Source organism: Chiloscyllium plagiosum, chromosome 31, assembly GCF_004010195.1.
Source record: "Chiloscyllium plagiosum isolate BGI_BamShark_2017 chromosome 31, ASM401019v2, whole genome shotgun sequence".
NCBI lineage: Eukaryota > Metazoa > Chordata > Chondrichthyes > Orectolobiformes > Hemiscylliidae > Chiloscyllium > Chiloscyllium plagiosum.
In genome coordinates, this window is record NC_057740.1 from 39,520,437 (window position 1) to 39,543,289 (window position 22,853).

General features: G+C 43.3%; 1 protein-coding gene across 1 annotated transcript in view; it reads right to left on the reverse strand.

Annotated features, from left to right (window-relative positions):
* Positions 1 to 8,994, reverse strand: part of abhd8a (abhydrolase domain containing 8a) — a 28,985-nt gene extending 19,991 nt beyond the window's left edge. The window contains exon 1 of the mRNA XM_043720746.1: positions 8,616 to 8,994. Within this exon, the coding sequence (XP_043576681.1) occupies positions 8,616 to 8,620 (5 nt within the window). The 5' untranslated portion in view covers positions 8,621 to 8,994. The remainder of the gene's footprint in view (positions 1 to 8,615) is intronic.
* Positions 8,995 to 22,853: the final 13,859 nt, after the last annotated feature.

Consider the following 22,853-nt stretch of genomic DNA (forward strand, 5'->3'; position numbering starts at 1 on the left):
GCCTTTGACAAGATGCCACGCAGGAGACTGCTAAATAAGATAAAAGCCCTTGGTGTTAGGGGCAAAGTACTGTCATGGATAGAGGATTACCTAACTGACAGAAGGCAGACAGTTAAGACAGAGGGATCTTATTCAAAATGACAGCTGGTGATGAGTGGAGTTCCACAGGGGTCAATGTTGGGACCACAACTATTTGCGTTTTACACTGACGATCTGGTAGAAGAAACTGACAGCATTGTCACTAACTTTGCAGATGAGGGGAGGGGTGGAGGGGACAGTTAGTGATGAGGAAGCAGGGAGGTTGCAGAAGGGCTTGGACAGGCTCGGGGAGTGGGGAAAGAAGTGGCAGATGGAGTAAATGTGAGAAAGCACGAGGGTATGTACTTTGGAAAAATAGAGAAGTAGATTATTTTTTAAATGGGGAAAGATTTCAGAAATCTGAAGCATAATGGGTCTTAGGGTTCTTAGTTCAGGATTCTCCTAAGGTTAACATGGAGGTTCAGTTAGCAGATAAGAAGGCAAATGCAATGTTAGCAAGCATTTTGAGAAAATTAGAATACAAGAGCAGGGATGTACGACTAGGCTGTATAAAGCTCTAGGTGAAAGTGAGGACGGCAGATGCTGGAGATCAGAGCTGAAAATGTATTGCTGGAAAAGTGCAGCAGGTCAGGCAGCATCCAAGGAGCAGGAGAATCAATGTTTCGGTCAGACTGCATTTGGATTATTCTGAGCAGTTTTGGGCCCTGTATCGAAGGAAGGATATACTGGTGTTGGAGGATGTCCAGGGGAGGTTCACACGAATGATCCTGAGGATGAAGAGTTTGTCATATGAGGAGTGATTGTTGTCTCTGGATCTGTACTCGATGGAGTTTAGAAGGATGAGAGAGGTTCTGATTAAAACTTACAGAATATTGAGAAACCTGCATAGCGTGGATGTGGACAAGATGTTTCCACTAGTGGGAGAGACTAGGACCTGAGAGCACAGCTTCAGAGTGAAGGGACAATCCTTTAGAACTGATTTGGAGGAATTTCTGCAGCTGGAGGATGGTGAATCTGTGGAACTCATTGTTGCAGAGAGCTGTGGAGGAAAAATCATTAAAGTGCATTTAAGACAGAGATAGATAGGTTCTTGATTAGTAAGGGGGTCAAGGGTTACACAGAGAAGGCAGGAGAAGGGGGTTGAGGAACATATCCGCCATGATTTAATGGACGAGCAGACCTGTGGGCCGAATGGCCTAATTCTGTTTCTATACCTGATGATATTCTGGAAGGGATTGGACAGTGCAGACACACAGAAGTTGCTTCCACCTAGTGGGGCAGACCAGATGTAAGTCAGTTTTAAATAAGAGAGTTACGAACAAATGCAATCAGGAATTCTGAATTCATCAGAGAGTGGTAATGTAGTTGAACTTGCTGCTGCAATGTGTAGTTGAGGCAAATAGAATAGAATAGGAGGGGAAGCTGGATAAATATATGAGAGTGAAACAAATGGAAAGTAATATTGATCAAGTGAGAGAAAGTAAAATGGGAGAGACTCGAAATATATGCACCAAAAACAGCACCTGGGCTGAGTGGCCTGTTTCTGTACTGTAAATATTATCAGCCCAGATTGTATCCAGATACCATGGTTGCTCAGAGACTACTGTTAAAGATCAGCCAGTTCCCACTCATGGAAATAATTTCAGTCATCATGTCTGGTGACCTAAACACGCCTGACCTTCCGCCTTGGGACCCTCCAACTACACGGCATTAACATCGACTTCACTAGTTTCCAAATCTCCCCTCCCCCCATCTCATCCCAGATCCGATCCTCCAACTCGGCACCAGCCTCTTGAGCTGTCCTACCTGTCCATCTTCCTTCCCTCCTATCCACTCCACCCTCATAGCATAATTACCCCCCACCTGCATCCACCTATCACCTTCCCACCAAGCCCCACCCCCACCCTCCTATTTATCTCTCAACTCCCTTCTCCCTCCACATTCCTGATGAAGACATTGATTTTCCTGCTCCTCGGATGCTGCCTGACCTGCTGTGCTTTTCCAGCAACACACATTTCGACTCTGACTCTCCAGCATCACTTTTTCCTTGACCTAAACAAATGCTCAAGGCTCATTTCAGGATCAGGCCAAATGTATTTAGCCCACAAAGCCATGCTGCAGTGAGGACCAGGTTACTAATACAGGAAATGATGTGGAAGGGCCAATGTTGGACTGGGATGGACAAAGTTAAAAATCACACAACACCAGGTTATAGTCCAACAGGTTTATTTGGAAACACGAGCTTTCGGAGCGCTGCTCCTTCATCAGATAACTGTGGAGCAGGGTCATAAGACACAGAATTTATAGCAAAAGATTACAATGTCATGCAACTTAAGTGATACATTGAACAAACCTAGATTGCCGTTAAGTCTTTCATCTTTTAGAATGGGTTGTTCACTTAAAAGAAGTTCTGGGATTTACATATTAATGAAATGAAACCTGCAACCCGTTCTAAAAGATAAAAGACTTAACAGCAATCTAGGTTTGTTCAATGTTTTATTTCAGTTGCATGACACTGTAATCTTTTGCTATACATTCTGTGTCTTATGGTCCTGCTCCACAGCTACCTGATGAAGGAGCGGCGCTCCAAAAGCTAGTGCTTCCAAATAAACCTGTTGGACTATAACCTGGTGTTGTGTGAGTTTTGACTAAATAGGAAATGGTAATGTCACTGTAGAGGTCACTGTAAAACACTATCCAGTGTAATGATTCTAGGACCATGGGGAAAGATCCGAAAACTTCAAACTCTGACTTATCAACACCTGGATCTGGAAGGACATCCACAATGCTGTATGGGAGGATTCCAGAATTTTGACCCAGAGACAGTGAAGGAACAGCAATATATTGCCATGTCAGGATTGTGTGTGGCTTGACATGAAATATGCAGTTGGTGACATTCCTGTGTACCTGATGTCCATATCCTTCTCAATGGCACAAGCCGCAAGGTTGGAAGGTGTGGTTGAGAGAGACATGTTAAGCTACACCTTGTAGATGGTACACATTGCTGCCACTGCAGGCTGATCTTGACTTGATGAACAGAAGATTAATTTTGAATATAAATATTTATTCTCAAAGATCCATCCCACCCTGGCAATGTTTTTCTACAACCTCTACCATCGGGGAGAAGGTACAGAAGCCTGAACACACACACCAGCCAGTTTCAAAACAGTTTCTACCCTACTGTTGTTAGAATACTCAACAGACTGACAAACTCTTAACATTCACTGCACCTGTGTTTACCGCTATTTACCTATTATTTACTACCTATGCTACTTAACTCTGTGATCTGCCTGTATTGCTGACAAGACAAATTTTTCACTGTGCCTCGGTACACGTGACAATACATTCATTCAATTCAATTCAATTCAGTTCAATAAATGTTTATATACTCCTTGCTCCACAAACTGTGCACAGTATAACTAACACATATGCTGAAACAAAGGGTTTAGATTGATTGGTAAACTTTCCAACTCTCAATTCAAGTCTAAGGTTCCCTCACCTGTCATTCAATATTGGGGGAGGGGGGATTAAATATCTTCGTGGTGCACTCTCAAACTGGCAACAATTCAAACTCAGTGTCTCCTACTCATTACATCTCAGTCTTTCCCATCTTTGCTCTCATTGACTGGCCCATTGCCAAGATGTATATCTTCTCTGCTCTGTGGTTCTGCTTCTGGCTATTACATAATGACTCTCCTCGCTAAGATCAGCTGTGGCCAAAGATTTCTTAGGCTCAAGGCCAGACACTTGCCTCCTGGAGTAAATCATCCTCAGATATCCTGATCATATTTCCCAATTTGTGAACAAGCCCCTTTGCTCTCTCCAGTCCATCTCTGAACTTTCTTTCTTGTTGAAATTCCACAAGTTTAAGATGCTCCATTCAATCTATCCCAAGCAATCGTTCTTCCTGGTATGAGTGGCTGGTGGGCTATTCAACAACAGAGGGTTGACCCCAAACCAATTCTTTCTTCACCCAACATATACACATGTGCATCTTTGAGTGTGGGCTGTGGGGTCTGTCACGAGTTAACTTTGACCAAGGCTTCCCTCTGTATCTGGACTAACAACAGAGTGAATGATATAGGGGATAGGCAGGAAAACTTAAGTTGAGGTACCAATCATTTCAACCATGACCTTGTTCAATGACAAGGTAAACTCAAGAGACTAAGTACACATGGTTACCTGTTCAAAATGTACAGAAGTGAGTGCTAATAGCCTTACCTCCAGCCAACCTGAGAGAGTCAATGATGGGATCTCTGCAACTGGAAAGCTCCTCATCACTATCTACAGTGACAATGACCTACTCAAGCACATACCCAAACTGATCATCAGGCCAATTCTTCAGCAGAGTACAGAGAGAAACAATGTTCTCTCTCACTTTCAAATCAATGTAAATGTATAAAGTATAGATGGTGGTCTATTCCCATTATCATAGGCATTTCAACATAAATCAGACAAGTCATATTGAACTTAAAACATGACTCTGTTTCTCTCTCCTCAGATGCTGCCTGGCCTGCTGAGTTTCACCCACAATTTCTGTTTCTAAATCTATCAGGCAAACTAACGTCCGTAAATTTCATGTAAAAGCTTTCAAAATGATTTATGGCAGATTAACTGGTTAAGTAAAGTTGATTTTTTTATATCTGTGGAGAGAGCTGATAACTTGCTTTACAATTATACCATTTAAACTGCACAAATATATCTAAGGTCTTTTTTCATTCTAAATGCCGCACCACGCTGTCCCCATCAAACTCTTCCAGTTCAAGTACAGCAGTGTTAGATACAGAGTAAAGCATCCTCTACTCTTTGAAATGGAAAGTAAAGCTGTCTCGACAGAATCCCCATCAAACACTCCCAGGACAGGGACAGCACCGGGTTAGGTACAGAGTAAAGCTTCCTTTATTTTTAATTTGAATGTAATGCTTCCTCTACATTGTCCCCATCAAACAACCCCAGGACAAGTACAGCACAGGGCTAAATACAAAGTATAGCTCCGTCTACTCTTTTAAACTATAAGTAAAGGTCTCGCTATTCTGTCGCCATCGAACACTCCCAGGATAAAGTCAAAGATCACTCAACACTAGGTTATAGTCCAACAGGTCTATTAGGAAGTACAAACTTTCAAAGCGCTGCTTCTTCAATCTATAACCTGGTTTTGTGTGATTTTTAACTTTGTCCACCCCAGTCCAACACCAGCACCTCCCAGGATAGGTATAGCACAGGCTTAGAGACAGTATAAAGCTTCCTCTACTGTACTTGAACATCACAGGATGAGGGACAACCTGATAGAAGGTTACAAAATTATGAGAGGCATGGATAAAATAGATAGTCAGAGTCTTTTACCCAGGATGGAAATGTCAACTATAGGGGACATAGGTTTCAGGTTAAAGGGGGAAAGATTAAAGGAGATGTGAGAGGCAAGTTTTTTATACTGTGGGGAGTAAATGGCTGGAATGCACTGCCAGAGGAGGTGGTAAAAGCAGATACAGTAGCAACGTTTAACAGGCATCTTGATAGATACATGAACAGGTGGAGAATAGAGCGATATGAACCACTTAGAGGGATGGGGTTTGTAGTTCAGACATGCTTTGTTTGTTGGTGCAGTCTCGGTGGACTGAAGATGATGTTCCTGCGCTGTATTGTTCTTTGTCTTTTATACTCTGTTCCCACCAAAGACTCCCAGTACGGCACTGTGTTAGATACAAAATAAAATCCCCCTCCACACAGTTATCTGTAAACACTCCCAGGTCTGAATAGAAAATGACAGATACTGTATATAATGCATTTCATAATCATATCACTCACCACTATTTTCAGTTCTCTTTCTCCTAATAATTAAACACATTATTCTAACACACACATTTTCTCCCTATATCTTCACTGTGCTCTAACTGAATTGCCCGGGTTTTAAACACAACAGAAACCTTTACCCTCACCTTCTTTCTGCTTGTCAGACGAAAGATTAAACTTACTACCATCTTAGGGAGACCAGATCAAAGCAGGGTTTTCTCCCACAATAGCCTGGATAATTTTCTCACAGTCAAAACAAAAATAGATTACCTTGTTTGTAACATATTGCAGTTTTTGGGATCTTGCAGTATATTTTTCACACTGTAACAGTAAATGCACAGCAAAACAGAACATCATTGGCTGTAAAGGTGCTTTTGGAACATCCTGAGGCTGCGAAAATGCTACATAAATACACAATTCTTAGATTTTGAAAACCCTACTTCGGCCCTGTCTGATCAATGCAATGTAATTAATCTTCTAACTCTCCAACTCTCCCATCCCAATCCATGAAGGTAGTCTCATCCCCATTGTCAATGGTAACATGGGTTAATAATAAAGGTGGTAGTGTCCCTATACCTCTGGGCCAGAAACTCCAGGTTCAAGTCCCACAGCTGATTTGTTGTGCATGGAAGGTGCATTTATAATGTGGTCAAACTGTATGATTGTCAACCTGTAAATCCTTCCAATAAGGAGAGGGCAATCAATAATGGCTTATGCCCGAAACGTTGATTCTTCTGCTTCTCGGATGCTGCCTGGCCTGTTGTGCTTTGCCAGCAACACACTCTCGACTCAGTCAGTAATGGCAGCAGAGTCACCTGGTCAGCCACCCTGCTTTTTGTCAGACATGTGGATCACTCAGCTGAAGCCAGTTGCACACGAGGACGGGCTAGACCGATCTAAGAAACATCTCTCACTCTGTCCCACATGGAAACAAATGGGGAGTTTGATACTGATCATTAATCATTTAGTCAAAGTAACACTATACACTACATACAAACAAAGTGTGACACTACACTATACACAAACAGAAATGTGACATTATACTACACCCTAACCACAAACAATAAACCAAAAATATTCCTCTGGAAACATCTTTTATGACAGTGACTCAAAACGACTTCATTGACTCTATGTGAGGTGCTTCATGATGACATGAAGTCAGGAAAGATGTTAATTGCAAGATCTTTCTTTGTTTTGTTATCAAGCTCTTTCTATGCTGTCCCAACAAATACTGCCAGGACAAGGACAGCATGGGATTGGATGCAAAGTAAAGGTCTCTCTACATTGTCTCCATCAAACATCCCAGGATAACTAAAGCAGAGACCTAGATACAGAGTAAAGCTCCCTGTACACTGTCCTCAGCAAACAATCCAAAAACAGGGACAGCATCGGGTTAGATACACAGTAAAGCCTCCTCTACTCTTTTAAACTGAAAGTGAACGGAAAGCAATGTTTCTTCAACACTGTTCGCCATCAAACATCCCAAGACTGGTTATAGTGTTGTGTGATTTTTAACTTTGTACACCCCAGTCCAACACTGGCACCTTCAAATCATCCCAAGACACAGACAGCATCAGGTTAGATACAGAGTTAAGTTCCATATATTACTGTCCCCATCAAACACTCCCGGGACATGACAGCACAGGGTTAGATACAGTGTAAAGCTTTCGCTACACTATCCACATTCAAGCATTCCCTGGACAGGGATGGCACTGAGTTAGATTGAGTAAAAAGCTCCCTTTACACTGTCCTCCATCAAACATTCCCAGGAGAGGGTCAGCATGGGGTTAGCTACAGAGTAAACTACACTGTCCTATTGTACAGCTCAGTGCCACCCGCAGTAGAGAGCGCCCCCTATTGCATTATTGTGGTAGTTCTACTCGCCACATGGCCGCATCTGGTAGCCTCTCTGATGAAAACCGCGAGTTTCATTGCAGTTTTGTGCTAGTCTGGTTCCGTGTCACCGGGAACCGGTGCGAGAACTGACCGTGTCTCGTTTACCCCAAAATAAGGGCGTTCATAAAATGGTCTGAATAACGACAAATGTTGGAATTTTTTTTAAAAGATTTGCCAACTCGACAGCCGTGGGGGACAGCAGAGAGGTATAAAACGGTGAGTGCTCAGTTTCAGTATAGACGCGGCTATAGGTCAGACCAGCCCCCTACCCCACTTCGCCCTGTTAAAATCTGCATGTACATTCACCCGAGGCAGATACAGCAAAACACCTGGAAAACAGATACATTTATTGCCCAGCTTCGATGTGTCTAATCTGGTGATTCCAAAAACCCTTGATCAAATATAAATGTGCTTGGCTCCGTGGGAAATATTCCTTTTCCTACATTCTTCATATTGGAAGTATTTTCCTAATCCCGGGAGATTTACTCAATGGCGTTTTAATCCTATCGCCAAAAACATCGATGTTGCTTTATAAATTATATATCCCTATTTAAAGGTTAAAAAGGTTTTAAAACCATAATCAAATGCACAAACCGTTTATATATGAATGAAAAATGCGGCAGCATTAAACGGTGCAGGGAATGCAGGCTGTCCATGAATTTTATGCTGAAGTGAAATATTCTGATACGTTTTCAGGTCTCAAATTCCAAGACGCATTTTATTTTCACATTAAGACCAATGCACTGATTTTCTTTTGCATGATTGGATCAATGCAGTAACCGCCGATTCACAAACAACCAGGACAGAGGCTTGCAGTCGGAGCAACGCGTGGAAACGATTGCATTTCTGATCACCTGGGGCGAAAATAAGACGTTAAATTTCCCCCTTACCTCATTCATAAAAGCGAACTCCGGGTGCTCCTTATCAAAGATTACAAATGCGTGTGTTCTCATGAAAATGTGTTGAAATTTTGCAACACAAAATTACAAAGTGTCCCCAGGTTGGGACCAATATCCCCCCCTCCGGTTTGCTACTTTACATCATGTCCTTGCAGACTGCAATGCTTGCACCAGGGAGAAGCTGTCGGGGATACTGTATCTATGCCCCGTGTCCCGCTGCGCTGAATATTGGATCTCCAGGTTATTTGCAGGACGATCAGTGTCCTTGATCGCTGTGAAAGGGACAGACTCCAATCAGCTCTGCCCCAGTGCCGCCCCTATCTGGATTGGCACCTCAACTAGCTGCAGCCTCTGGTGATCTGCTTGTCAATCACAGTAATTCGGCTAGACTGCTCCTCCTCCCTAAGGCGAGAGGGGGGGGGGGGGAGGATTAGGAAAATGCGTCAATTGTACAGTGCAGACCTGCTTGCAATTTACCTGGCCGTCCAGTTATTTAACTGGGAGATGTGATTTGACACATCTCACCCCTAGCTGACCTTCTCTCCCCCCACCCCCAGCTAGGTGAAGCCTCCTGCTGAAGTTAACAGGGGAGTAAATATCATCCTTGGCAGAGTGCAGGAAGAAAAACTGTTTCCACCTCGCAGGAAGGTCAGTAACCAGGGGATACAGATTGGAAATGATTGGCAAAAGGACTAGAGGGGATAACAGACAGAGAGGAAACATGTAGCAGGTGATTATACACTGCCTGAAAGAATGGGGGAAGCAGATTCAATAACATACATTGGGTGAGGAAATTCAAAGGGGACCTAATTATTCTTGCAAGGAAAATAATTGCTAGCCTGTTGGGTGAGAATATATGAATTATGGGCTGGAGTAGATCACTCTCTCAAGCCTGCTCGATCATGGGGGGCCTGATTACATGCCTGCTCAGCTCCCTCCCCCCATAACCTTTCACCCCTTCCTCTCCCCCCCTACCAGATTATATCCACTCCTGCTTTCAACATATGCAAAGACTCCGTTTCCACTGCCTTTGAGAAAGACCATTCCACACTTATGAAGAAGAGTGCACATCACTGTCATAAATATGTGACCCCTTATTTTTAGATATTGGCCCTTTGTCTGAGATTCTCCCACAAGAGAAAACATCCTCTGCACATAGAGTCATGGAGATGTACAGCATGGAAACAGACCCTTTGGTCAAACTCATCCATGCCAACCAGATATCCTCTAGCCCCATTTGCCAACATTTGGCCGATATCCCTCCAAACCCTTCCTATTCATATACCCATCCAGATGCCTTTTAAATGCTGTAATTTTACCAGCCGCCACCAATTCCTCTGGCAGCTCTTCCATACACGCACCACCCTCTGCATGAAAGAGTTGCCCCTCAGGTCCCTTTTAAATCTTCCTCCTCTCCCTTAAAGCTATGCCCTCTAGTTCAGGACTCCTCTACCCCAGCCGAAAGATCTTGTCTATTTACCCTGTCTATGCCCCTCATAGTCTGATAAATCCCTCAGCCTTTGACACTCCAGGGAAAACAGCCCCAGCCTATTCAGTCTCTCCCTGAACCTCATACCCTCCAACCCTGGCATCATTCTTCCAAACCTTTTCAGAAGCCTTTAAAGTTTCACAACATTCTTGCTATAGGATGAAAACAGGCTAGCAATTATTTTCCTTTCCAAGAATAATTTGGTCCCCTTCGAATTTCCTCTCCCAATGTATGTTATTGAATCTGCTTCCCCCATTCTTACAGGTGGGTAATAATCTCCTGCTACATGTTTCCTCTCTCTCTCTCTCTCTGTTATCCCCTCTAGTCCTTTTGCCAACCATTTCCCATCTGTATCCCCTGGTTAGTGACCTTTGTGCGAGGTGGACACAGTTTTTTTTTCCTTTACTTTGCCAAAGATGATATTGACTTGCCTGCTAACATCAGCAGGAGGCTTGTGCCTTCACCTAGCTGTCAAGACATTTCACAATTCTGTATGTTTCCACCAAGTTGCTTTTTACTCTTCTCAATTCGAGCAGATGCAAGCCTAGCTTTTCTCATAGGACAGGAGAAAGTGAGGCCTGCAGATGCTGGAGATCAGAGCTGAAAATGTGTTGCTGGAAAAGCGCAGCAGGTCAGGCAGCATCCAAGGAGCAGGAGAATCGACGTTTCGGGCATAAGCCCTTCTTCAGGAATCTCATAGGACAACCTGCCCATTCTAGGTGTTAACCTGATAAACCTTCTCTGAACTACTGATTGCATATTTACATTGTTCCTTAACTAAGGAGATCAATGCTGTATATGTTCTCACCAACACTAACCATAAATGAAGCATTTCATCCCTAGTTTTTAATTCAATGCCCCTTACAATAATGATTACTTTCTATTAGCTTTCCTAATTACTTGCTGTACCTGCACACTAATATTTTGCAATTCATACACTAGAACACCCAGATCCTTCTGCATCTCAGTGCTATGCAATCTCTTTCCATTTGGATAATACCCTTTTATTTATTATTCCTACCAAAGTGGACAATTTCACCTTTTCCTACATTATACAGCATTTGCCAGATTTTTGCCCACTCAATTTATCTATAAGCCCTTGCAGTTTCCTTATGTCCCTGCACAAGTTACTTTCCTGTCTACCTTTGTGTCATCAGCAAACTTAGTAATGACGCCTCTGTTCTTTCATCCAGGTAACTTGTAAAAAGGTTCCGACCCTAGCACTGACCGCTGTGACATTACATCTTGCCAAACAGAAAAAAAAATTATTGCCATTCAAAGAACAAAAAGAACAAAGAAAATTTACAGCCCAGGAACAGGCCCTTTGGCCCTCCAAGCCTGAGCCGATCCAAATCTCCTGTCGAAACCTGTCACCCAATTCCTAAGCATCTGTATCCCTCTGCTCCCCACCTACTCATCTATCTGTCCAGACGCATCTTAAATGAATCTACCGTGCCTGCCTCTACCACCTCTGGTGGCAACGTGTTCCACACACCCACCACCCTCAGTGTTTGCTATTAGGCAGCTGATTTTCTATGAGTTTTTCTTTATTTTCTGTAATAATCTTTCATAGATTCCCTACAGTATGGAAACAGGCCATTTGGCCCAACAAGTCCACACCGACCCTCCGAAGAGTATCCCACCCAGATCAATTCCCCTACCTTATTACTCTACATTTACCCCTGATGAATGCACCTAAGTTACACATCCCTGAACCTTATGGGAAATTTAGCATGGCCAATTCACCCAATCTGTACATCTTTGGAATGTGGGTGAAACTGGAGCACTCAAAGGAAACCCATTCAGACACGGGGAGAATGTGCAAACTCCATACAGACAGTTGCCTAAGGCTAGAATCGAACCTGGATCCCTGGCGCTGTGAGGCAGCAGTGCTAACCACTGAGCCACCATGATCTGGAAATCTATGTAGGGTACAAGCACTGGTTCCCTTTTACCAGAGCACATCTTACTTCTTCAAAGAACCTCAACACACTTGTTAAATATAATTACCCTTTCATGTTAACCCTTGCCACTTCAAAGTAAGAAGTCACATGATACCAGGTTCTCGATCAACAGGTTTATTTGAAATCACAAGCTTTTGGAGCACTGCTGCTTCATCAGGTGACATCGTAAGCTTGTGATTTCAAATAAACCTGACTTTGTCCACCCCAGTCCAAGACTGGCACCTCCACATCATTGCCACTTCAACAGCTCACCCTGTTTCCTGGACAACCTCTCTGTCCCAGGCTTGCTGCAGTGCTCCAGCGAAGCTCAGCACAAGCTGGAAGAACAACACCTCACTTTCCGCTTGGGGACTCGACAATCATCTAGACACAATATCGAGTTCAACAGTTTTAGAGTTTGAGGTACCTTCTCCCATGTCCTTACCCCAACCCCCACACAACAGGCCTTGTTATCACAGGGTCTGCTATTACACACAAACAATTGTTAGACACCAATAGTTCCCATTACAGTAGTAGCTATTCATTCTCGTCGACTGACCATTATCGAGTCCTTTGTCTGTCCAACTGCTCTGCTCTCTTTTTGGGCTCTATCTCCACCTAACATTTCCTCTTTGCATCCTACCCCCACCCTATCTTGTGCATAAAAAACAAATTTTCCCAGCTACCATCAGTTCTGAGGGAGGGCCACTGGACCTGAAAAGTTAACTCTGATTTCTCTCCACAGATGCTGCCAGACCTGCTGAGATTTTCCAGCAATTTCTGGTTTAGTTTCTGATTTCCAGCATCCGCAGTTCTTTTAGTTTTTACCATGTTAATCCTGCCTGATTACCTTTAATAAAATCTTCAAACACTTTCCCTATGATAGTTGTTAAACTAATCGGCTTGTCATTTCCCGCTTCCCCTCCCACTGTTTTTGACTACAGGAATTACAATTACTTTTTTCCAATCTAGTGGGAACTTCTCCTAATCCAGTGGGTTTTGGAAAGACAGGGAAGTGGGATTAATCAGTTCGTACTTTCAAAGAACTGGCACACATACTTTGGGCAAAATAGCCTCATTCTGCATTGCATCATTGTGTGGTTCCTTGCTGCCATTCACCTGGGAGAAAGTGAGCACTGTAGATGCTGGAGATAAGAGTCGAAAAGTGTGGTGCTGGAAAAGCACAGCAGGAAAAGCAGCATCTGACGAGCAGGAGTGTCGATGTTTCGGGCATAAGCCCTTCATCAGGAAGCCTTTCATCATCATCCCTGATGAAGGGCTACACCCAAAATGTCGAACTGATTAATCCTACTTCCCTGTCTTCTCCAAAACAGGAGAAGTCCCTACTAGATTGGAAAATAGTAATTGTAATTCCTGTAGTCAAAAACAGTGGGAGGGGAAGCAGGAAATGACAAGCCGATTAGTTTAACAACTGTCATAGGGAAAGTGTTTGAAGATATTATTAAAGTTAATCAGGCAGGATTAACATGGTAAAAACTGAAAGAACTCCAGCATCTGCAGTCCTCACTTTCTTCATTTTCAACTCTGCCATTCACCTGGTCAGCTTCTAAAACCTTGTGTTAGTGGCTGCACTTCAGCTTTGTATCCAGACATTGAATGTCAATGGGGCATCACACTTTGAGTACTTTGTCCTGTTTCCCTCTCCTGACTTTACAAAGAACATGCCTTCCCCAGAGAGAGCATAATGATGTCTCAACCGGACTGATCCCTGGGATGAGGAGATATTAAGTTAACCAGGGCCTATGTTCCCTGGAGTTTGGAAGGATGAGAAGTGATCTGACTGAAACAAATAAAATTCATAAGGGGCTTAACAGAATAGATGTTGAGGAAATATTTTCCCTGGATGGGGAACATAGGACATGGATTTGCAATCTCAGGTTAAGAGGTTAGCCCTTTAGGATTTTGATAAAGAGGAATTCCTTCCTTCGTAGGATTGTAAATCTTTGTTGGTGTTCAATCATCAATTATGTTCAAACCAGAATTTAATGGGGGGTTTGGGGATTAAGGGATATGGGGCTAGGGTGGGAAGGTGGGAGGTAGAAGAACAATCATGATCTTGATGAATAGCAGAGTCGGTCAAAATGCCAAATGCCTGGTTTTATATATTATGTTCTGTTCAAACATGGCTGACACTGACCACCTGCTCCAACAAGCCATTAGAAATGTACTTGGATGGGTGTCAGAACACTATGGGGCTAGTGTGGGAAAGAGGGACTAGTGTAGGTAGTCGTACAATTTAGGCATTACAGACCGATGTGCCTCTTCTATACTGTATGATTCTATAAAAGCTCACAAGTTTGTCATTGGGAACAGGAACCTGGTTGATCTCCCGTGGTTGCTGAAGCTAACTGTCCCCTCCTCCTCACTGGCCGGCTGAAGTCGAGTAGCTGAGCACAGACCTTCCTACAGTGTATGACTTCGCTGGTCCCTGGATTAATGTAATTTTGAGGAGAGTAGTGGGTTGATAGATCTGAGAAAACAAAAACTATGAAGAGAAAAGACTAACATAGAATTATCTGAAGGTCTGACAGCATCCATGGAGAGGTTCTGAAGAAGGGTCACTGTACCTGAAACATTAACTCTGCTTTTTCTCCACGGATGCTACCAGACCTGCTGAGATTGGTTGAATCTAGTTTTTATCCTGCACATGAGTCTCCTTCCATTCTTTTCTACCTCAACCTAACTCTCTTCTGGCTGGATTATACCTCGTGCTGAAGATGATGTTTGATGTTGTTGGAGTCAAACATCTCAGTCCCATAACATCACTGCAGGAGTTCCTCAGGGTAGTGTCCTTGACCCAACCATCTTCAGCTGCTTCATCAATGACCTTCCCTCCATCATAAAGTCAAAGTGTGGGTGCTTCATGATGGCAGAATGTTCACTCCTACACCTACTGAAGCAGTTCACGTCCAAATGCAGCAAAACCTGGACAACATCCAGGTTTGGGCTGAAATGTAGCAAGTACCATTTGCACCCCACAGGTTTCAAGCAATGATCATCTCCAACAAGACAGAATCAAACCATCTCTCCATGACATTTAATGGCATTACAACCATCGAATCTCTCACATCAACTCTGACCAGAAATTCAACTGGAATAGGCACATAAATACAGTGGTTACAAGAGCAGGTCAGAAGCTAGGAATTCTGCAGCGAGTAACTTACCTCCTGACTTCCCAGAGCCTGTCCATCATCTACATGGCACAAGTCAGGAGTGTGATGGAATACTTCCCACTTGCCCTGGATGGATACAGCTCCAACAACACTCAAGAAGCTTGACACCATCTCGGACAAAGCAGTCCACGTGATTGGCAGTACATCTTCAACATTCACTTCCTTCACCACTGATGTACAGTGTGTACTATGTACATGATGCACTGCAGGAACTCATCAAGGATTCTGCAACAGCACCTTCCAAACCCATAACCTCTACCATCGAGAAGGGCAAGATAGACCTGCAAGTCCCTCGCCAAGTGATCCATCAACCTGATGTGAAACTATGTTGCTGTTCCTTCACAGGTTCATACAGCGCAGAAAAGGCCCTTCAGCCCATCGGGTCTGCAATGATATTTCAGTGTTGCTGGGTCAAGATCCTGGAATCCCTTTCCTGACAGTATTGTGGTCATACCTACACCATAAAAACCATGGCCATCCAAGAAGGTAGCTCACCTCCTTCTCACAGAGAGTTCAAGGTGGGCAATAAATGCTGGCATAGCCGGCAATGCCCACAACCCGTGTGGCCTCCTTCATATTACAGAAACACCCTTTCTACATTTACCCTATCAAAGCCCTTCATGGTTGTAACAACCCCCATCAGGTCTACCTTTCTGTCTTTTCAATCTTTTCTAATAGGTATAGCTGCATGCATTTATGTAGCACCTTTCACGATCTCAGGTCATCTCAAAGTGCTTTATAGCTAATTGATTTTATTTTCAGTAAAATATTGTTATTGTTGAAATGTCACAATATCATATTCATATCTGTCTTTGTTCCTAGAGTCCTTTGTACTTCCACAGAGATTAAATTCATCTCTGAGTGTGTCTCTTTCTCTTTTATCTTCATCAATCCATCTAGCAATGCTCCATCAGCATTGCCAACAGTCAGAATAAACGCAGAAAATGATGGAAAATCAAATCAGGCAGTATCTAAAGGATTATGCTTAATGTTTTGGAACATTTTTCACAGAATGCTACGTATTGCTGTAGCATTGAACCAATTCCCCTCTTTCACCTAACTTCTGTACTGCTGTGAATAAGCTGAATAAATTTTAGATATTTTCACATTTTATATGTTATTTCTTTGTTCTATGTATCTATCCTTACTTCTTTATGTCTATCTAAAATTCTATTCATTATTAAACCTATATATGTATACCCAGCTTGCAAAACTATCTATCTAACTACAATCAATGAACCTACAATAAGTTGCATTTATATAGCATCATTCAGTGAAGCAGGCAAAAGTGATGACTGCAGATGCTGGAGATTAGAGTCATGATTAGAGTGGTGCTGGAAAGCACCATTCAGTGAAGCATCCCAAGGCAATTCACCAAAGCAACTACCAAGCAAAATTTGACAGCAAATAAACTCCATAAAATTATTTTACTCTAAATAGCCACAAGCTTAGAGAGACAGTTACGTTTGAGGCAAAGATTTAAAGGAAGAGAGAAAGAGAGAGACATAGAGGCTCAGGAGAGAATTTCAGAATTTAAGGGCCTAATCATTAAAAAAAATGGCAGAACCATTAAACCCGGCGATGCTCAAGAGCCGGAAGTAAAGAGTGCAACAAACAAGAACAGAAATTGCTGGAGAAACATTGTTGGAAGTCATCGTCTTAGGATAAGGCGGAGCAAATTTAAAACAAAGTTGGGGAGAAACTATTTCTCCCAGAGGCTTGTGAATCGATGGAATTCACTGCTTTAAAGTGCAGTGGATGCTGGGACAGTGAGTAAGTTTAAGGAGGAGTTAGATAGGTGTTTAATTGGTAATGGGTTGAAGAGATATGGAGAGAAGGCAGGAAAATGGGGGTGAGGAGCATTATCAGCCATGGTCGAATGGTGGAGCAGTCTCGGTGGGCCGAATGGCCTAATTCCACCCCTATATCTTATGAGCTCAGCAAGGCTGGCAGCATCTATGGGGAGAGAGATCACTGGACTCTAAACATTAACTCTGCTTTGTCTCTCCACAGATGCTGCCAGACCTGCTGAGTTTCTCCAGCAATTTCTGTTTCTGTTTCTGCTTGTTTCAGCATCCGCAGTTCTTTGTTCTAGTGAAAGAGTGCAATTGTCTCTGAAGGTTGTAGGGCCTGGAGAAGGGTCCAGGGAGAAATGTGAAGCTACAGAGATTTAGAGATGCCGGTGTGGGACTGGTGTGTACAAAGTTAAAAATCACACAACACCAGGTTATAGTCCAACAGGTCTAATTGGAAGCACTAGCTGAAGGAGCACCTGATGAAGGAGCAGCACTCTGAAAGCTAGTGCTTCCAATTAAAGCTACAGAGGGTTGTGAAGATTACAGTGAGAATTTTAAAACTGATGATTTGCCAGAGGGGACTTAATGTAGCTCACGGACTACAAGGGTGATGGGCGAACTCATTAATTATCATTTTATGTACCTTAGATTTAGCTAGCTTCCGGACTCCCAACCAGTGTGTCTATTTATTCATCTCTCACCTCTCAGCACGTGGGAGATATTCATTCAGTGGAAAATTCCTGTCCCTAGGGTGCATCACTTTCAGCTTTACTGAGCTGAAAAAAACAAACCTAGCAGCTTGCTAATAACCCCAGCATGATTCTCCAACCTTCTCAAGCCCTTCAGTTGCACAAATCTCTCCTTCTTTCCAGCCTGTTGCAGCAGTTCAGTCCACAACATCCTGTGGCAATTGTAGAATCTGACAACGTAGCGAGTGGACATTTGTTCCATCGCCTGTGCTGCCCTTTGAAAGAGAAACCCAATTAGTCTCACTCCCTGATGTATCTGTACCTTGCTTGTGGCTCAGTTGGTAGCATTCTCACCTCTGAGTCGGAAGGTTTGACTACTGGGAACTGGGAACTCCAGTTAACATCTGAGCCAACAAAAGGCAAGAGGAATTTTTTTTTGGTTTTAAGGTAAATGTCTGATTAAAATTTAGGCTGAGGCTCTAACACAGTACACACAAAAAAAACAGACCACTAGAGATACTGGAAATCATCAACAAAATCAGGAATTGTTGAAATATTCAGCAGGTCTGGCAGCATCTCATAGAGTCGCGTGATGTACAGTGCGGAAACAGACCCTTCGGTCCAACTCAACCATGCTGACCAAATATCCTAAATTAATCCACTCCCTTTTGCCAGTATTTGGTCCATGTCCATCAAAACTCTTCCTATTCATGTATCCATCCATCCTAAAACGTAACTGTCTCTCTAAGCTTGTGGCTACTTAGAATAAAATAATTTTATGGAGTTTATTTGCTGTCAAATTTTAGTATTTGGTCCATGTCCATCAAAACTCTTCCTATTCATGTATCCATCCATATGCATTTTAAAAGTTGTAATTGTACCGGCCCCCACCACTTTATCTGACAGCTCACTCCATCCACACACCATCCTCTGTGTGAAACAGTTATCCCGTAGGGCCCTTTAATCTTTCCCCTCTCACCTTCAACCTATGCCCTCCAGTTTTGGACTGCTGTACCCTGGGGGTAAGGGGGTAAGGTTCTGTGGAGAGAAAGCAGAAACTCAATTCTGAAGGAGGGTCACTGGATCCAAAACGTTAACTGTGCTTTCTCTCCACAGATGCTGCCAAACCTGCTGAGTTTCTCCAGAATCTCTAAAGCAGCAACATATCAGTGCTGCAGCCTCAGAGATGCTGCCTTTTGGATGAGATGTTAAAGCAAGACCTGTTTACCATCTCAGGTCAATGTAAAAGATCCTATCACACTAGTTAAAAGAAGAATGAGGGAAATATTTGGTGCCCTGGAAAATGTTATTCTTCCAACAACATCACGATAACAGAACATCTTGTCGTCGCCACTTTGCTATTTTGGGAACTTGCTGCAAGCGAATTGGTTACCATATTACCTACAATACAGCATTGACTATATTCCAACTGGCTGCAAAGTACTTTATGATGTTATCGAGGGTGCTATAGAAATGCAAGTATTTATTTGATTGCCCTGTAATATCTTCCCTCTGAGTATTTATCCAATTTTCATTTGAAAGTTAATATTTAATTTGATTCCAGCATCCTTTCAGACAATGCATGCCATGTCAAAATAACTTAATATATTATTGCACAGCAATTTATGTTTGAATAATTTCTTTGGACAAATAAAAACGTAATTTTGGAGAGTACAACAAAAGCTGATTTTCCAGTGTCTCGAACAGAGGGATAGTTCCACAGTGAAAAACATTTCTGTCAGGATGTGTGTCCATAATGCAATAATGAATTTATTAAGCATTAACACAATAATTTAGTCTGGAATGTGATTGAGTAAGCTAATAGGAATGGGCAATCATTCTTCGTCAGATTTAAGACTTTAATCAAAACTTCATGTTAAAATCAAACAAATGCTTGCTCTTCCTTTCATGGTTCAGATGGGAACTGTCAGTACCAATTAAGTGTATGATTGAGAATTCTTTGAGTTTAAGCATGATCAATCTAAGGTGGGTCACTGAATCTGAGCAAAACACAACCGTTCTCAGTTTATCTTGTTTATAGATTCCAGGCCAGTTATTGAGTCACAATCCAAAGCATGTCTCTATTTCCTGGAGTGACTATATTTACTTACTGCTCTTGGAGTGGGTTTTCTAATCAGCCTGTTCAGAGATGTTATTACACACCTCTGAAGCATGTGGGACTTGAACTTGGGCCTCCTAGTTCAGGGTTAGGGACACTACCTCTGCACCAAAGAGGGCTCAGGGGCTACATTTTTTATTAACGTTTATTTCTAATTAACCTGTTCAGAGCTGTTATTATAGATTTCAGGAGTAGATGGGCCTCCTGGTTCAGACGTAGAGGTATTACCACTACACCACCAGCAGCTCTTACTCCTCTCATTACATTATTCTCTAATCAACATGCTCAAAGATGAAAAAGGTCCACATTACACAGGAGGAAGTGCTGGAAGTCTTGAAACAAGTAAAAGTGAATAAATCCCCAGGACCTGTTCAGCTGTACCCAAGAACTCTGTGGAAAGCTAGGGAAGTGATTGCTGGGCCTCTTACTGAGATATTTATATCATCAATTGTCACAGGTGAGGTGCTGGAAGACTGGAGGTTGGCTAACGTGGTGCCACTCTTTAAGAAGAGTGGTAAGGACAAGCCAGGAAACTATAGACCAGTGAGCCTGACATTGGTGGTGGGCAAGTTGTTGGAGGGAATCCTGAGGGACAGGATGTACATGTATTTGGAAAGGCAAAGACTGATTAGGGATAGTCAACATGGTTTTGTGCGTGGGATCATTTATATAAGTGATTTGGATGTGAACATAGGAGGTATACTTAGCAAGTTTGCAAATTAGACACCAAAATTGGAGGTCTCGTGAACAGTGAAGAAGGTTACCTCAGACTATAATGGGACCTTAAGTATAGAACATAGATCATCATGGACAGTACAGGCCCTTCGGCCCTCAATGTTGCGCCGCCCTGTGAAACCAATCTGTAGCCCATCTAACCTACACTATTCCATTCTTGTCCATATGCCTATCCAATGAGCATTTAAATGCCCTTAAAGTTGCCAAGTGTACAACTGTTGCAGGCAGTGCACTCCACACCCCTATTACTCTGAGTAAAGAAACTACCTCCGACATCTGTCCTATATCATGTGCTAGCAAGGCGAGGAATAGAGAGAGAGAGAGGAGTTGAACACATGGCAACAGGGATCAGTTGGGCCAAGGGGCTGTGGATTGGCAGATGCAGTTTAATTTAGATAAATGTGAAGTGCTGCATTTTGAAAAGACAAATCAGAGCAGGACCTAGACACTTAATGGTAAGATCCTGGGGAGTGTTGCTGAACAAAGAGACCTCGGAGTGCAGGTTCATATCTCCTTGAAAGTCGAGTTGCAGTAGGTAGGATAGTGAAGAAGTCGTTTAGTATGCTTTCTTTTATTGGACAGAGCACTGAGTACAAGCATTGGGAGGTCATGTTGTGCCTGTACAGGGCATCGTTTAGACAACTTTTGCAATGTTGTATGCAATTCTGGTTACCTTCCTATCGGAAGGATGTTGTGAAACATGAAAGGGTTCAGAAAAGATTTTCAAGGAGTTGCCAGGATTGGAGGATTTGAACTACAGGGAGAGACTGAGGCTGTATTCCTGCAGCGTCGGAGGCTGAGGGGTGATCAGAGAGAGGTTTATAAAATCATGAGGGGCATGGATAGGGTAAAGAGACAGGGTCTTTTCCCTGGGGTGGGGGAGTCCAGAACGAAACGGGGCGGCACGGTGGCACAGTGGTTAGCACTGTTGCCTCACAGCGCCAGAGACCCGGGTTCACTTCCCGCCTCAGGCGACTGACTGTGTGGAGTTTGCACGTTCTCCCCGTGTCTGCGTGGGTTTCCTCCGGGTGCTCCGGTTTCCTCCCACAGTCCAAAGATGTGCAGGGCCAGGTGAATTGGCCGTACTAAATTGCCCGTAGTGTTAGGTAAGGGGTAAATGTAGGGGTATGGGTGGGTTCGCTTCGGCGGGTCGGTGTGGACTTGTTGGGCCGAAGGGCCTGTTTCCACACTGTAATGTAATGTAATGTAATGTAATGAAACGGCATAGGTTTAGGATGAGAGGGGAAAGATATAAAAAAGACCTAAGGGGCAACGTTTTCATGCAGAGGGTGGTGCGTGTATGGAATGAACTGCCAGAGGAAGTGGTGGAAGCTGTATAATGACAACATTTAAAAGGCATATGGATGGGTATATGAATAGGAAGGGTTTGGAGGGATATGGGCCAAGTGCTGGCAAATGGGATTCGATTAGGTTGGGATATCTGGTCGCTATGGATGAGTTGGACCGAAGGGTCTGTTTCCGTGCTGTACATCTCTATGACTCTATGTTATTACCCACCTCTGAGCAGGTGAGTCCTGAACATAGGCCTCCTAGACCAGGGGTAGTGGCACTACCATGCAGAACAAGAGGGCCCCATCTTATTCCTCTCATTCCACACTCAGTTAACATCCCCTACCTGTTTCTCTTAACCTTAACAAAGACATTAACAATCCATAATGACATCATTGACCAGACTTTAACATACTTTGTCCAAAAAGGGGAAAGGACATGCCAGCAATCTTACCCCATTCTCTGAGCAGGCTGAAGCCACCCGTGAACTATGGACAGAAAATTATGGAGACAGAATCATGGCAGGCAGCTCACCCCAAAACATCTGCAGTAAGTCGAGGGTTAGGCCTCAGATCATCTCAAAACTCACTGAATGGTGAAAAAGGCTCGATGGACTGAATGGCTGAATCTACATAATATCCTTGGTTTAATGTGCTATACAAGAGATGCCTGAATTGTACATTGTATTTCATCGGCACGGTGGCTCAGTGGTTAGCACTGTTGCCTCACAACACCAGGGTCTCAGGAATTCCAGCCTCAGGCAACTGTCTGTGTAGAATTTGCACATTCTCCTCGTGTCTGCGTGGGTTTCCTCTGGGTGCTCTGGTTTCCTCCCACAGTCCAAAGATGTGCAGACCAGGTAAAGTGGCCATGCTAAATTGCCCATAGTGTTCGGTGCATTAGTCAGAGGGGAAATGGGTCTGGGTGGGTTACTCTTTGGAGGGTCGGTGCGGACGGGTTGGGCCGAAGGGCCT